This window comes from Daldinia vernicosa, assembly GCF_022497035.1.
Source record: "Daldinia vernicosa strain CBS 139.73 unplaced genomic scaffold F5Y00scaffold_21, whole genome shotgun sequence".
NCBI classification, from domain to species: domain Eukaryota; kingdom Fungi; phylum Ascomycota; class Sordariomycetes; order Xylariales; family Hypoxylaceae; genus Daldinia; species Daldinia vernicosa.
This window is the reverse complement of record NW_025953937.1, coordinates 521,596-536,917: the sequence shown is the minus strand read 5'-3', so window position 1 is coordinate 536,917 and position 15,322 is coordinate 521,596. Positions and strand designations below refer to the sequence as shown.

Genomic DNA, 15,322 nt, shown 5'->3' with positions numbered 1-15,322 from the left:
CCCTTACAGCCGGATCATGTCAAAGCGTGCGGCAAATCGCTGCACGCCGAGCCTTCGATATTCCCGGCGTCGGGGGGCGTCATCTTCTAGAAGCCTAGGTAGCCATGCCTATCCATCATCCCCGGTTTCCTTCCCCATCGCTCCCTTCGCCTCGCTTCGCCTCCGGTCAAATCGATTATTCCCGGTTTTTTCTCGATCAGAGAACCCTCTCGACTGCGACGGCGTGGCGCTTCGTCCCATGATCGCAGAGCCTATCGTGTCGCAGACGTATCTATAACACAAAGCGCACGGCATATCGGACGGCCGCATAATGACGAGCCCAACGAGGGACATGTCATGGGATGCACGGCGTCGACCCTAATCCATGTTGGACTTGGATCCCCTTCGGGTACCCGTAACGCAGGGCAGACTGCCAGTATGGGGGTGTGCAACCTGACTACATGATCGACTGACTGACTACAAGGAGGAAAAAAAGAAAGAGAGAAAAGGGGGGAGTAGGAGGAAGTCAGGACTGCAGGTAGTAGATATGACCTGTAACTGATATGTTCGCTTATATATGCCAATTCTCCAAAACCAGCGTTGTTCTATGATATAGACCAAATCTTTTCACCCGCCATCCTCAACGTTGAGTGGAAGGAGGCAAGGTGACAATCCAGTCGGCTCGCCCACGTACGTCAAGCATCTGCACCTCAGGACAATGGGCCGAATAGGGGGGACCCCCTATGACGCGAGAAATAAAAAAGATTATGCCGCGATTCGCGCTTCGCGCTCTTCAACAACCGCTCAACATGTTTGCTTGCTCGCTTGCTTGCTTCGTCGTGGAGATAACGAAAAAGAAAACAAAAAGATTTAAAATAAAATAATATAAAAACTTCGACTTCCAGTAGCACGGCAGCCTGTCTCCATTATGTCCTCCGCATCGTCGCCGCCTCCTCCTACTAACAAGTAAGTAAATAACCCACTTCCTCCCACCCAGAAACGAGGCGATCCGACGTAACTCAGAGAGAAAGACGCTGGGGTAGCACGGCAGCGGGCGCCATGCGCGGAGGAGAAACACCACGTTTCGATGCCGCTCGCGCATGCATTGCAGAGGGTACATTGCTCGCTTTCAGGGCATAATCGAGCCAAGCACATACATACCTCCTAACCTAAGGTAGGGGATTTTTTTTTTTTTTTTCATCTTCGTAAATACTAGTCCCGCCCCCCCGCGTGGGATGTCGAGCAAGCAAGCAAGCAGCCACTCGTAGGTTTTTACTTATTGCCATGAAGGCGATAGAGGAGATTCACGTGTCACGACAGTAAATAGGCTCGCGAGCTAGTGACACGAATACCGCCGAGCGACGGCAAGAGGGGGGAGACGAGGCAAATGGTCTGAAGGGTGAATATGTTCTTTGGGGGGGAGGGAGGGTAGTATGGGGGTGTGTGTTCATCACGTATTGTTAATTACCTACCTGCCTCCTAGGTAAGGTAGCCATGTAGGCATGTTTTAGAGTCAGCTTAGATTGGGCATCTCGTCTTTTCCCTTTTCAGGGCCTCGGCATTTGAAATCTCTGTCGGAGAATTTGGAGTACTATTGGATACTCTATCTCATTTCAACGAAGCTCGTGAAACCGGAACCCTTCTGCCGTGTCTTTCCTTTGTCTAAAATCTGACGTCAAGGACGTCGAAACGGGGAAGACAAGCTCGTTAGTCGCATTCTTCAATTGCCTGTTTAGTATCACCCCAGCCTGACCAGATAATCGTATTGTCATAGTGACTGAGAGATATCCCTAAAAGTGCCCAGGATAGGAAATAGGGCAAAAAGCATATATGCTATAGTTGAGCCTCTTATGCGTCCGCCCTGATTATCCTAACCGATCCATGCATCGAGCGATATACGGTACCTACGTTCCCCCGCTGGTCATACCTATCTACATACAAGGTATGTATGTACCTAGGTATGTATGTATGTAGGTACGCTACCTATTCCTCTTCCCCGGTGCAGATCCGCTTAGTCATTTAATGGTTCGCGAAGGGATGTGACAGACTACCTACTAGCGATCACTCTAAACTAAACACAGTTTGCAAAGTTTGGGGAGAAGGGGTGGGAAAAGCAAAGCAAAGCAAACAAAACAAGAAGCTCCGGATGGAAAGCATATCGGGTTCTGATCTCACAGGCTGACATGCAACGGCATAACCGGCCTAGCGGGCACGATTGGTTCTCGTGGGGGCATCGAGCAAGTTGTGCTCGTCTGTGATGCTACCAAAAATTAATTGCACGTCTTACCTGAGCCGACACGGGGTACCACGAAATCTCGTACTTTCAAGGCGAAGAAATATACTGGCTCGTCTCGCAGATTCGTCCGAGGTTGGGATGCTGCGCGACCAAAGGGTACTTACGAGCCCTATAGAAACAAGGGGCCTTCTGAAGTTAACTTTCTTATAGGTATTCCACATACGGCCTAGCATGCCCCCAGGGTACGTTGTGGATGGTTGGGATGGACGTTCATCATCCCACGACGGCGCATTAGCCTGGAAATAAACTTGGGTAATTTCCAGAGGCATGGGATAACTTAGTTTAGTTAGTCAGGGCACGACAAGGTTCAACACAGTTGTCCTTTTGACTCCAACATCACCGGAGCGTCGAGCTCCCGGCATCTTCTTCCGTTCGTACCATCCGCACGTGCAGTGGCATACCCGGCTACGTAGCCGAGCCGAGATCGAAACCCGTTATGCCGCTAGAAAAACTCGGCGTCGGCAAGGAATAGCTCTACCGACTATGGGTGGTTGAAAACTTGGTCGAATTACTAGTCTTCCCTCTCCTATGAGATATGAGAGCTTATGATGATTTTGACCCCCGTCAAGCGATTAGAACCGTGCGGGTAAATGGATCCGAGACCGCCTCTCGGATTTGCGCTTTAATACGGCTCTCCTCTTAGCTCGTCAGGGGCACCCGGAATAGGAGGCAAAAGCTTGATTTGTAGATTAGTTTTGAGATCTAAAAATCTAGATTCAAGGATAGGTCCCTGGTCCGGACCTTGCCAATTACCAAGGCGATCTCGGGAGACCCGATTCAATACTACCTAGGATCTTGGAACTGCTAAGGCATAGCATCCAACCGTTGGTTAAACATTAGTGGCTTTGATGTTCAAGTGTAGTTTATGCAATGCGACTAAATAGTAGATTACGACTTCAAATAGTCCACTGCAGCAGCCATGCTGTCCAAGCATGCACGGCAGCATTACCTATCCGAACTTGTCGAAGACATACAGAATATTTATCGAGAGTGATATCATTAGCGCTGATATAGCATCTATCTCATATTGGATAGCTCGTGTGGGGTTTGAGTCCCATATGATGAAGGATGATGCACCTAGGTACCTAAGTTAGATAGTAATCAGTTCGACTTTACCAACGTTAGAAAGCTTTTTGATCCTGGTAGACCCAGGTAATTTTACTAATGTTTTAAATGATTACCTGTAAGTTCAACTTGATATCGTTAATGTGCCTGGATCAGGAAGAGTTGAGATAGTCAACAAAGTCCTACACTAGGTAAAGTCTCTTGCTAGGTTAGAGGGTTTACTTAGCCGCGAATGGGATAACGACAGCCGTAAAGGTCAAAGGTAACCAGGCGCTAGGAATTTGATAGCTATAAAAATGATTAAGATATTCGTAAAAATAAAGACCTAGTTGATAGCATAGCCACATCTTGAAATTCCTTAGCTGAAGCCGTCTAGGTATTCTTCAACGCGTAAAGGCAACACAGCGGTATGATGTTGCAACTAAATTCGGTTGGAAGCTCCAGGTACGGTTAGACAAGGATATCCCGCGCCGCGCTAAAGTTGTCGAGATTGTCGAGACGGGGTGCGTCGCTAGTCCGCTTTGAGTTGCTATGTCGTCTCGATCTAGTTGTACTACAAATGAACAACCTCTAAGCTAGAATTAGCATTTATGTAGGTTAGATGCTTTCCACTCTAGATGGCGTGGGCGGTATTGAATTTGCCACGTGCCATATGCCCGCGTACGAATTAAATGCCACTGTGGAATCACCAGGACCAGTTCTAAAGAGATCCAAAGACTGCATTTCATCTATAGCAAAAACAGCTTACTCCGATAGTAGCTTTTTTGTCCGAAAGTGGTTCTCCGAAGTGAAAAGTAGAACATCTTTACATCTTTAGGAGTCGCTCGGCCTTAGCTATCTCGCATCTCGGGAATAGCTAAGTGAGGTGTTTGATGTAACCTCACGAAATCCGATATCTAAATTGCCTATTGAAAACTTGTAGGCAATCCTCCGGGGATGTATCGATTAAGACGACGGGATAACTTTATCGACGAAATTGTTAAAGTGAATCGGCGTAACAAGTGAGTAGCTGAAAAGCCGCGTTCCTGGCCAAGCATTGCGTTGGGGTGCAGCTAGGGATAAAGTGGCTTCGGGAACCGCTGTTACTCAAGCTACAACAGACTGACGGGAAATTACTGGACAAGAGGTAGCTGAATGACAAGCCACAAGCAGCCCAACTATAACCGCTTCCTAGGCTGCTAGGATGTACCTGACCGAATCTCGGAAGACTCTATAGGACCAACCTAAATCAGCCACTGGATTGTCTCAGTAGGTAAAGCCCTAATGATTTATTAGTGGCTCTCTCCGCGCATCGCGTCTAGCGTAGACCCTGGAGGCGCAATCTAAATCAATTCAGATCGCTGGATCAAGCCAATTGGCCGGACGTAAAGTAAATCCACTCGGTTACGACTCCGATGAAGAAAGAGAAAAGACAAAAAAAAAAAAAAAAAAAAGCTTTTCCATGGCCGCCAAGTAACAGTATATTCGTAAACCTGCTCTAGCTGGCCGGGGCATGGAACCCAATGAGATAAAGGTTAGAGAACCGGATAGGCAACCCAGGGGTTTCAAAGCACGGACGAAAGCTACCCAGATTTGTTACTCAAGGCAAATCTATCCGATTAACCACACCCCGAGAAGATGGCGGAAGCACCCTACCTCGGCCGCTTCTTCGTAGGCAATTCGCTAGAGATAATTGTGAACTTGATCGGGTCGTCTGATGCGTGACGGAGGTCCGAGAAGCTCAAGGAAACGAGGAGCACCCCTCCTGCCCTCATACCAGATGGGACTACTCTAGCAATGATGAAACTCTTATCAGCGGGGTGGAACTTGTAACTTGTAAAAGCATGTAGAGATTTTGTGAATCGTTGTAGAACGACTCGTGGGAGAGGTAGATAACAAAGCCAATCATAAGCTTGAAAACGCCATAGTCGCTTAGTATGGCACACAATTTGATACTTCCTAGTGAGTTGCGATGGTAAATCCGGAGAATGAATGACACCGATTCTCCGGTGGCTGCTGATGCTACTCTGATGCTACTAAGTAGGTTAGACTATTTAGACTAGGTATAGGTGGTAGAGAGGTAAGTGAGTCCTATAGAGCTAGAGCTTTCGTCATTAGGACTGAGGATCGATGACTTCTCAGTGTGTTACTGAGTAGCACTGAAGGATTGGTAGGGCTGAGGCTGAATAATGAGTTGCCACGCAACTCGAAACGCATACGCGATCCATCGAAGTTAATAAGGGGAATCGTACCGGAAGAGGCGGATGATTAGGCATGAAGTATAAAGTAGACACGACGAAGGATACACAGATAGATATAGTTAGCGATGTATGGATGCTATTATGAGAATATGAAATGAATACGTGGGATGGAGTGCGGTGAGGCTTTGCCAAGAAATTATGGAGTTGGAGTTGACAAAGAAAAGAGGTTGGATCGTGAATCGCTTTCCAATGATTTCTCATCTTGGCAGCCTGGCAGCTTCGAGGTTAACGGTTTTAAAGCACGGACCAGTCATTAGACACTCAGACACTGCACCTAAGGATTACATAAATTTAAGTACTTAGGTACCTAGGTAGGTACATACCTCTAGTACCTGCCTACATTATGAATGTGTATAACCATAAGTCCATTACATTTGAATTTCATCCGACTACGCCTTCCGAATAAGAAATATGCTACCTACCTGTTTTATGTATTCCATTACTCAGACGAAACTTAAGCCCCTCTATCCCTCTATCCCCTTTACCCCTCTTCTCATATTATTTCAGTTAGTTATGTAAGCACATGTAAAGTTCTTCTCAAGAATTCCGATGAACCAAAAAATTAAACTAAACGCAAACAACAACCAAAGTCAATCAGTCGCGTCTGTGATGCTATACACGAAGTAGTCAACCCTAATTTGGAGCTATTAAGCAATTACTTTCTTACTTTTAAATCGGGACTCTGCATCCTCCGAGTTTGAATTGCCAGTATCGGATTCCTACTTCTTTTTTATCTGCTGTGAGACTGTTTCCTTCGGGCCCGAGCCTCATCTCCCCCCCATTACTGCAAGATAGCTCAGGGACCCGTTTGTTCAATGTTGACATCTTTACATTGGACCTTTACATTGGACCATACAAACTCATGGTACACCGAAATACACCTGCATAAGTCTCTCCCCCCTCTACTTGGACTTTATCTCGTTCCGGGTCGGACAGCTCTACCTATAGCCTCACTTAGCCATCCAGCCAGCCAAGCATTTATCGTCGATACCCTGTCCATGGCACCCATCCTCGGGTGTTGTATCGACCATCTGCAGGTAACTAACGTGTGTACAGCGCTGCGGCTTTCTTATTACAGTACTGTCACTGCCGCCGCTGTGAGCGTTTCTTCCCACGGCCGCCCCGCCGTGATGCTGGCACAGTACCCTACGTCAAGCTGCGTGTTAAGACACATACTTGGCGTGCTTCTCGCTAAATTCACCTGCTAGCTAGGTAAATCTTCATGGCATCCTTATCATAAATCTACCAAGGTACAATCGTGGGGTTGACGCCGTTACACAATGCGTGTCGACTGCGAGCCGAGTTCAGCCATTACATCGGGACCAATCAACGATCATGCTCCCCCCAAGCTATTGACATTGTTCATCTTCTTCAGAGCAGAATCTGCCTAATGGATCTTTAACAATAATCTAGGTAGTTGGTTGTGCGATCCGACGATCTCTGGGGGGTACATTCATCTCCATAACAAGATATCACAGAAGCACTATGAATTACATTATACTTTATGGATTGCTTCTCAGCATTACTAGCAATAAGATAGTACCTGTCTGCCTCTACTCTACCAGCTGGCAGCCACCCTACTTTATCTACCTGTTCATACGTGTAAGAGCTCTATGACTCTGCTCAGACCGTGTCACTCGTTAGTCCGTATTTTCATTTCCATCTACACTGGCAGCATTTCGCTGCACTTGAACGACCCTGTAAGTCAGGCTCCTTCTTGAACCATAGCCATCCCCATGGCCACAAGCGTCGCCTATCTCCATTGGACCTCTGACACCAACCGGTTCTGACAGCCTACGTATCCCATGTGGGTCTATCTCTTACTACCTTTCCCTAATACCAAATCAGGTTTTAGTCACTCCCCTGAGCCTTTTTAATCGGGACCCTGTACGCTCTAAGCAGACTCCCTCTCATCTGTCTTATGTCTCCCCATATATCTTATATATCTTTCATAGACGCCCTTCTAGACCACTCAGGCTGATATTCCCGTTGCTTTTACCTTTCCGCTCGTCTGGTACTAGGCTTAATATACATCGTATCTCCTCAGCAGTATCGAACCGGTTCAGTTCCCTACTTCTAAGCTCGGTCTCCAACTCGTACCATTGTAAGCTCTGTGCTACCACATATGAGAGCTATCGTACATACCTCCATTTTATAATACTACCCTTATTGCACCTATCCTCGTGTTGTTTCCAAATTCCGTCACACTCGTTCCACCTCAAAACCAAATTCCTGGCTAGGAAACTACCCGCTTATTCCGACATCGATACATATCGTCACCGCGATGGCCTCCACCAAAGCTCGCCAACCTCGGCTCCGAGCCTCATGCGATGGATGTTTTTTGGCAAAGGTCAAGTGCTCCAAGGCTCGGCCCATATGTTCCCGTTGCCTCGCCTGTGGTATAGAGTGTCGGTACTCGCCTTCGAGCCGGGCGGGCAAGCCCAAGTCTGAGCATAGCGGAGGCGCTCATGCGAATAACGCACAGGACATGCAGCAAATGCATCACGGTCTAATGGAAGACAAAAATATGTCATATTCTACAGCACATCAAACTCCATCTGAACACATTTTCAGTTTCGAGCCAGGATGGACCACACCGCCTACCAGTGTTGATGGTAACATGAGTCGAAATCCTTCAATACCGGCGGGTCTTTCTTTGCTCGGGGTCGAAGAGAGAAGCATGGGTGAGCAGGACCCGATGTCAGCTCCGCCTGAAATGTATTCATCTACAATGCCTTGGACTCCACCAACAGATCTTTCGTGTGCCACTTTCAGCGATATTCCCGTCACGACTGGCCCTATGGCCGGTACTCAGATGCGATCTCAGTCATTCGATTTATCTATGTCAACACCGATAGCGTGGACCGATCCAGTCACACAAGATATGATCTCATACAACCAGGTGCAGACTCCGACGAGCATGTCTTCTAATTATTTCCCCAGTCCAACAACAACACCCACGATGAGACCAGTCGGTCCACGTCATAGATCACCGTCGTCCAGCATGAATGGTGGTTCCTGCACCTGCTTTACAGCCTGCCTACAATCGCTTCAAGCATTGCATAACGCTTCTGCTCCGGCCGTGCCCCCCTTTGACTTCATCCTGTCTCTCAATCGAAGAGCTGTCGAAGGATGCGCGGCTATGCTATCTTGCAACAAATGCATGAGCCGATCCGGTACACACACCGCTACCATGTTGCTTATCACCGTCATTAGTAAAATCACATCGTTTTATAAGACTGCTTCCAACTCGTATTTCGATGCTGGCAGCATGGGTATGACCCACAACAACTTGGGAAATAATGTGGGAGTCAGCTTTGGCGTGTATCAGCTCAATGGCGAGGATGGAAAGTGGCTCGAGCTTGAAATACTAGCTAGGGAGCTCCGTAAACTGGAGGAAGTCTATTCCAGATTCCGAGACGTGGTCTGTACTGATTATTCCGACATCCCCGAAGTTACCAAGGCTATGATCGGTTATCTCGGCCAGAACCTTGGCTCTACACTCGAAGTTATCAGTCATAGAAAGGGCGATATGCCTTTTATTGCCTAACGCTATTCGTTTTCGGCTTAAAATACGTTCTAGCACCATTACCACTAGCGCACACGCGGCATCAGAGCGCATGTTATCAAACGATATTACGATGTAACGCAGAAGAAGCCAAGACGACACATGTAGTGAGATAAAGGTTTCAAGATCAGCTAATTATAATGACGTCCTCGATTCTCTTGTCATCTATTGCATTTTTACTTTACTATTCACTCGGCAGTACTGCCAAATTCAGTATATGAAGACGGGGAATGGCGCTTTGAGGCGGGTATTGTCCGGGTCGGGATCGTCCGTTATTTTCTCACAAGGAGTATATGGCACATATGGGATCTTGGATGATTGATAGGAAAAGTTATGGTATCACCTCGAAATACTATGTAGCATTTGGATGGTGGTTTTTTTTTTTGGACAGGTAGGCGGCGTTAAGATAGGACGGTTACCTACGATGAGGGTGGAATTCTGGAGGGGGAGTTTGTTGTCACGGTGAGCATCAAACTATTTTTCTTTGATCCCCTCAAAGATGTACCATGTATCATTGTGATGCACGACAACAATAAATATTCCGTTCAAGATCTACATTTTGATAGAAAGAAACTGGAATTTGCAGTTCAAGAATTGAGTTCAGTATTTCCACACCGCTGTTGTCTACCTAGTGCAACCGGTCATTTGCCTCTATTAGGGCAGTCGTTTTGTTAGTCCGGATAACTAAGACTTGCATCATTTTCAACCGTGATTTGTAAGTTGTTTAAAATTTCAGGGATCAATGACAAGACATGCAGAAAGCGCCGGGATATAAAACCTTCAAGTTATCGTTCCCCACAACGGAGTCGAAGGTAATTGTTTGCTAGAGTCTCGTGATCCGGGTTGCCGCCGATTGTCACCTTATTCTATGTCACCCGGGTAGCATCAGTTATCTTCCACACCCTCCTCACGGCCATCGCTTTCAACACACGAATGCTCTCTGACGTCCAAAAGGGATCTTACCGCGGCGGATCTAAACGCGGGGTGTAGATCACTACCTAAATAAAGTCTTAGAACTAAACAGGGCCCTCTCTTGTAGCAGGATTGCATCCAACTGGTTGGCAATTTCAACGGGCTCAACTATAACTGTATACCTGCCTGCCTACCTAGGTAGGTAGGTACATATATAGGTATTTAGATTTATAGCCAAATCAGTTGATATAAAAAACACACCTTATACAAATCCAGCAAAAACGTAACACAGAAACCCCAAAAAGTTGTGTTACTGGTGAATAGTTATCTATATGAAGAACGAGATATAGGTCTTATTAGATATATTTCATCAAACGATGTGATGTAACCTTCCGAAGTGTGGGGGTTTTATTGAGCAGTGATCCGCGAAGTGATCCCCATGCTTTCGGACTACCTATGATGGCAAAACTCCATTTTTTTGCCATTGGCTCGCGTTATTCTGCCTTTGGTAGTTATTCTGGAGCCGAGTTGCCAACACAATGACATCTAACTCCTGTAAACAAGATGTAATGTGTATAAGTGGAAACGAAGATCTGCGCTCCCCATTGTTCCGCTTATTACTATCTATGTATGTACATAGGTGGTTATGCTTAGTTATCTACCTATTCTTAGAATGATTCCATACATGATATAATGCTAAACAAAGAACAAAGAGTAGTACAGAGTGTCCTTAAGCGCGAGGGAGACACGGTACATCATCCATTAGTGTCTAATTGGTCGAGTCTTTTGTACCATTCCGAAAGTGGTATATTTTGAGTCTTTTCAAAGTCTTGATTTGTCAATATAAGTGGAATATGTACATGTGTCTCCCTCCCACCTGAGGACATAGCGTATACCCTAACTCAAGGCGTCAAGCCACTTTGGCGCGCTATCTCAGCTTGCGAAAATCTCTATCCTGTTGTGACATAGTGCAGCCTTAGGGCGCCGTTTATTTTCTTCCAGCCTCCGCACTTTATGTCAAGAAGGAAACATCGTGGTCGATCATTTAAACTAGATCCTAGCCACTGCTGCTTGGCTTGACAAAGTTGCATTTAAGGCGCATTTGACTGAAAGGTAGGTAGCTAGCCGCCCACGTATGCTACAAGATTATCTGATTTCAGGATTTGTAAACCGAGATAGATAATAGTCACAATATGGTCATAGCAAACATCACGAACATCACGATAACCTGTATTGCGTAAGATTCGGAACACTTTTAAACTGACTGGCGGGAATACATACCTAGCTGTCGATATAATTTAGCCACATGCGTTGAGGAATCTTTGTGCTTGTGACTTACATGTGCGTGGGTAGTCAAGAGTTATTGGATTAGCTAAGCTAATATTGGGGCTCATTTAAACTATAAGTGAAACATTATTTTAACTAACGGAATTGAGTTCGAACATGTTTAAGAAATTAAATCATATATCAGCGTACTTTTGCTTTTGTTCTATAAAAGAAAACTGAGATGTATGAGTAATAAGCTTATTAATTTACGAACTGCATGTGCTTAGGTACATATGGACATTATACATAAAAACTAGCATATTACGCCGTTTAAATGCACATAAACGTATTATGCCTAACCTTAGGTGCTAGCGTAACTTCAATAAGATTAAACCCTTGTACGATCGTACTAAGCGGTCCCTACCCCGCTGTAACCCTTTCAAACTTTATCTTAAAGTTGGGCAGTCTAGCTGGTTTTGTATTAGGTAAGGCTACCTAATCATGTACCATGTAACTAGATCTTGGGTAAGTTGCCCAGTTTCATTTTACTCACCACGAAAACTTCCATCTACAACATTCCACATTCCATATTCCACATTCTACATATTAAATCAGATACGAGATCTCTGAGCCACATAAGCTAGCTGAAATTTCTCACTAGTTCCTACGTACATACATCCACATTTATAGGATCATGGACCACGTCATAGTCTAACCCGACCGTATGGGAGTTGAAGATCCAATCATGAAGGATCGCCAGATCCTCACAGCCTCGAATTATGGCACATGGCTACCTAGTCCAAGAAAGCCGATAGAAGTATATCACATACTATAGGTGGAAATGTGTTTCTTCGCCATTTACGAATCAATGCCACCGTTGGGCGTCTTTGGAATCATTCCATCCGTACGTACACCGCTCTCATTTCGTACACTACTTTCTATGGTGGATATCTAGCGCGGGTCTCACAAACGAGGTTCATGTGAGATAGCCAGTAAGCTTGGGAAACGAAAATACTGCGCATGCAGAGCGAGTCACCTTAAGCGAGAAATGAAAGGCTATTACATGGTCTAATTAGACCTACGAATGGTCTACAAATGACGCTTGAGGAATGCCCTCGATCCTCCTCTAAATATGACTAGTTTCCTGCACTCTTACATACCTAGACTACCACTCCCGAACTAATGACGAATGACGTGAAACGGGCCGAGCCCGTAGAGCGCCCGACCTCTTGTCGTGATACCCCCACAGACAACAGCTTTGATTTTTGGGCAGCTTCTAGGCCACTTCAATCGGTTCGCCGGCTGATATCTGCAATGCGACCCTAGTTCCATGCGTCAATCTCACACCGGTCAGGTATACCACGTTTCGACAAGGTGGGAAGCTCTGGACCAATAGCGCTTCATCTGCCACATCTCTGGGATCTTCTCGTGGCTAACGAACCAAATCCCAACGTTACAGTACTAAATCTGACAAGCTTATACTAACCTGAAATACTACTATGCGGGATACGCAGCACGAGATGGGGGGGTTTTTTTTTTCCCTTGTAACGCATGAATTGCTCTTGTCCACTGTGGTACCTTCGAAGCCCGAATTCTAAGATGGGATGAACTCACCTCTCTTAGCCTATCGGCTCATTTATCGATTGAAGCTATACAACTGCACAGCCCCCGTCTGCTAGGAAATATCTCATCCTTGGCAAATAGATTTCTCGTAGTTTCGAGTTGCTCTACTCTAAACTTCGTTTCGAGAGAACTAAGCACTCATACGAAGAATTAGCTTGGCTGCCCAGCTACCTCGGGTCGATGTTCTCTTACATTTGTTTGCTGTCATGCATGCTATCGAATCGGATAGTCTCTCACACCACCATAACAATCTAGCCCTTCTCTCTGCAAGCCTCCTAACGCCTCCTCTATCAGTCTATGACTGAAGTCCAGTCTTATCGGTCTCGGTACACGCTGTTGGTAGGTAAGTATCACCCATCCTAACGTCGCTCCAACGGTATAAGCATGTTTCACTTATGAGAAATGGTTCTAGTGTCAGAAATGTACTCGGACAATTATCTGGCACAGGTATAGGGTGGTCATCCCCAACCCCATCAGAGGTTGATTGCCGGGTCCCAGCTTATTCGTTGCAGGGGCAGGACGTCTAGGTAGCTTTGTTCTAGACGGCTCATGGCGTCCGACTCTTAGCTTCCAGCTTCCAGCTCCCATGCAACAACCTAAAATCGTCCCATTTGCTTCGTTAGCTAGGATCCGTCGATGGGGCGTTTAGGTAATGTTTTATTTTTGGATTATTGATCCGTAAACCACTTATCAAAAGACATAGACTTTTGTATAAGCCTATCTAGGTACCTAATTCGACAACGCGTTTAACGAAAATAACGCATGCCTAGGCTTATCTAGTCAGCTCTGTTCGAACAAAAATTTGACGTTATGGGCGGAATTACAGGCTTGGACTAGTCCCTGGCTTTATGATACTGAAGCCTTTGTCTTAGGACAGTATGCGATTGATCCGGGGATCAGTGGTGTTGAGAACACCTTACTAAGGCAGGATAGTGAGCTCGTTATTAATCGAGATCCCAGACAAGCCTTAATAGGAAACCCGCAACGACTTGTGTATTCGTGTCATCTTACGGGCCGCGTATAAAGCGACCCGTGGCACACCAAGTCAATAAGATACATTACGTATCATAACTATATCGCAAAATTTGTCCTGATTCGCTCTTTACGTGGTAAGCGAAATGTCTGCAAAGAAACCTTCGACTTAAATTATTGTCAGTTTTCCTTCTAGAGATTAATGTCGCAATTGGATCGGAGTTAACTACACCAGGAAGAGTCGGACTTACCTCTAGCAGTGTCTGTACGCCCTACGATCCTTCTAAGATCCGGGCAGGGGTCCAGATGGTTATGAGGAATCAATAATTCGAGCACCGAATCCTCTGTACCTACTGTCCAGCCCACAGGGGACACGCGGTATCCTTCCTTCATTCCCTTCTTCTTCCGCCTCTTTTTTACATGTTTATGCCATTATTTCCGCACGGCGCTGGCGTCATGAGTCCCTCTTCCGCCTTACCTCGTACTCATACCTACCAATCTTGCGTGCAACCATCCCCGTAGTTTCAGCCAGTACACCATCACTAGCCACATTCTATGCCGCTTACTTACCGAGTCACAGTTGCCACTCTCTATTCTACAATAACGGGATAAAGACGCTGCTTGATCTGATATGAAGTCATCTAAGAAATGGCATTGTCTAGGTCACACATAGTAAGTCGATGCGAAGGCAGAATCGTTACGTTATGATAAGACATGCATTGCGCGCACCAACAACCGTCTTACCTCATGAGATGTATCATTTTCGCTTACACACGTTAAGTTACCAGGACTAACTTACGCAGAAACCGGCTCTTCAGTCTTACATTCACGTCAGCCATCTCACCTCACTTCAGCCTCATTCGCTCGGATGGTCCTCCGGAAATATATGGAATAAACTACCTAAGGTACCCAAGGCAACAAGAAGCAAACTTATAGAAAACTCACTCATTTTTCGTGTGGATAGCTTCATTTCGCTATAACCCACCTTTTCATCACTTAACCGTCATCTTAACCATCTAGCCTCAGGGATTGGGGATAATTTTTATGAAAGCTCAAATGGAACAAACGCGAAACGGCACATTTCTCCTTGGCATGTTAGCTAGTAGGTCAACCACATTGCGTTTGAATCCTCATTCGGTGTTTGCTTTTCTCGCTTGTGAACTAGATCGCGGGTCTGTCTTCTAACGCGGGGACAATAATCTAGGAAGTTGGCATTGACGGTAAAATGTCTTCTATTGCCCCACCGCCTTTCTCGTATAGATAACGTATAAAACTCGAACCGGATGTCTAGCGTAACCGATACGTACAAACATCAAGGTAGATACTGACGAAACCCGTGACTAGTATTAAATGCCTGGGTAAGTATAACTACAATATTTTAAAACTCATAGAGCACGCATA

General features: G+C 45.8%; 1 protein-coding gene across 1 annotated transcript; it reads left to right on the top strand.

Moving 5' to 3' along the window:
* The first annotated feature begins 7,326 nt into the window (after positions 1–7,326).
* F5Y00DRAFT_71727 (uncharacterized protein) lies at positions 7,327–9,399 on the top strand. Its single transcript, XM_048014053.1, has one exon. It carries the CDS (start codon positions 7,865–7,867, stop codon positions 9,128–9,130), a length of 1,266 nt encoding a protein of 421 aa, XP_047865261.1. The 5' UTR covers positions 7,327–7,864; the 3' UTR covers positions 9,131–9,399.
* The last annotated feature ends 5,923 nt before the right edge of the window (positions 9,400–15,322 follow it).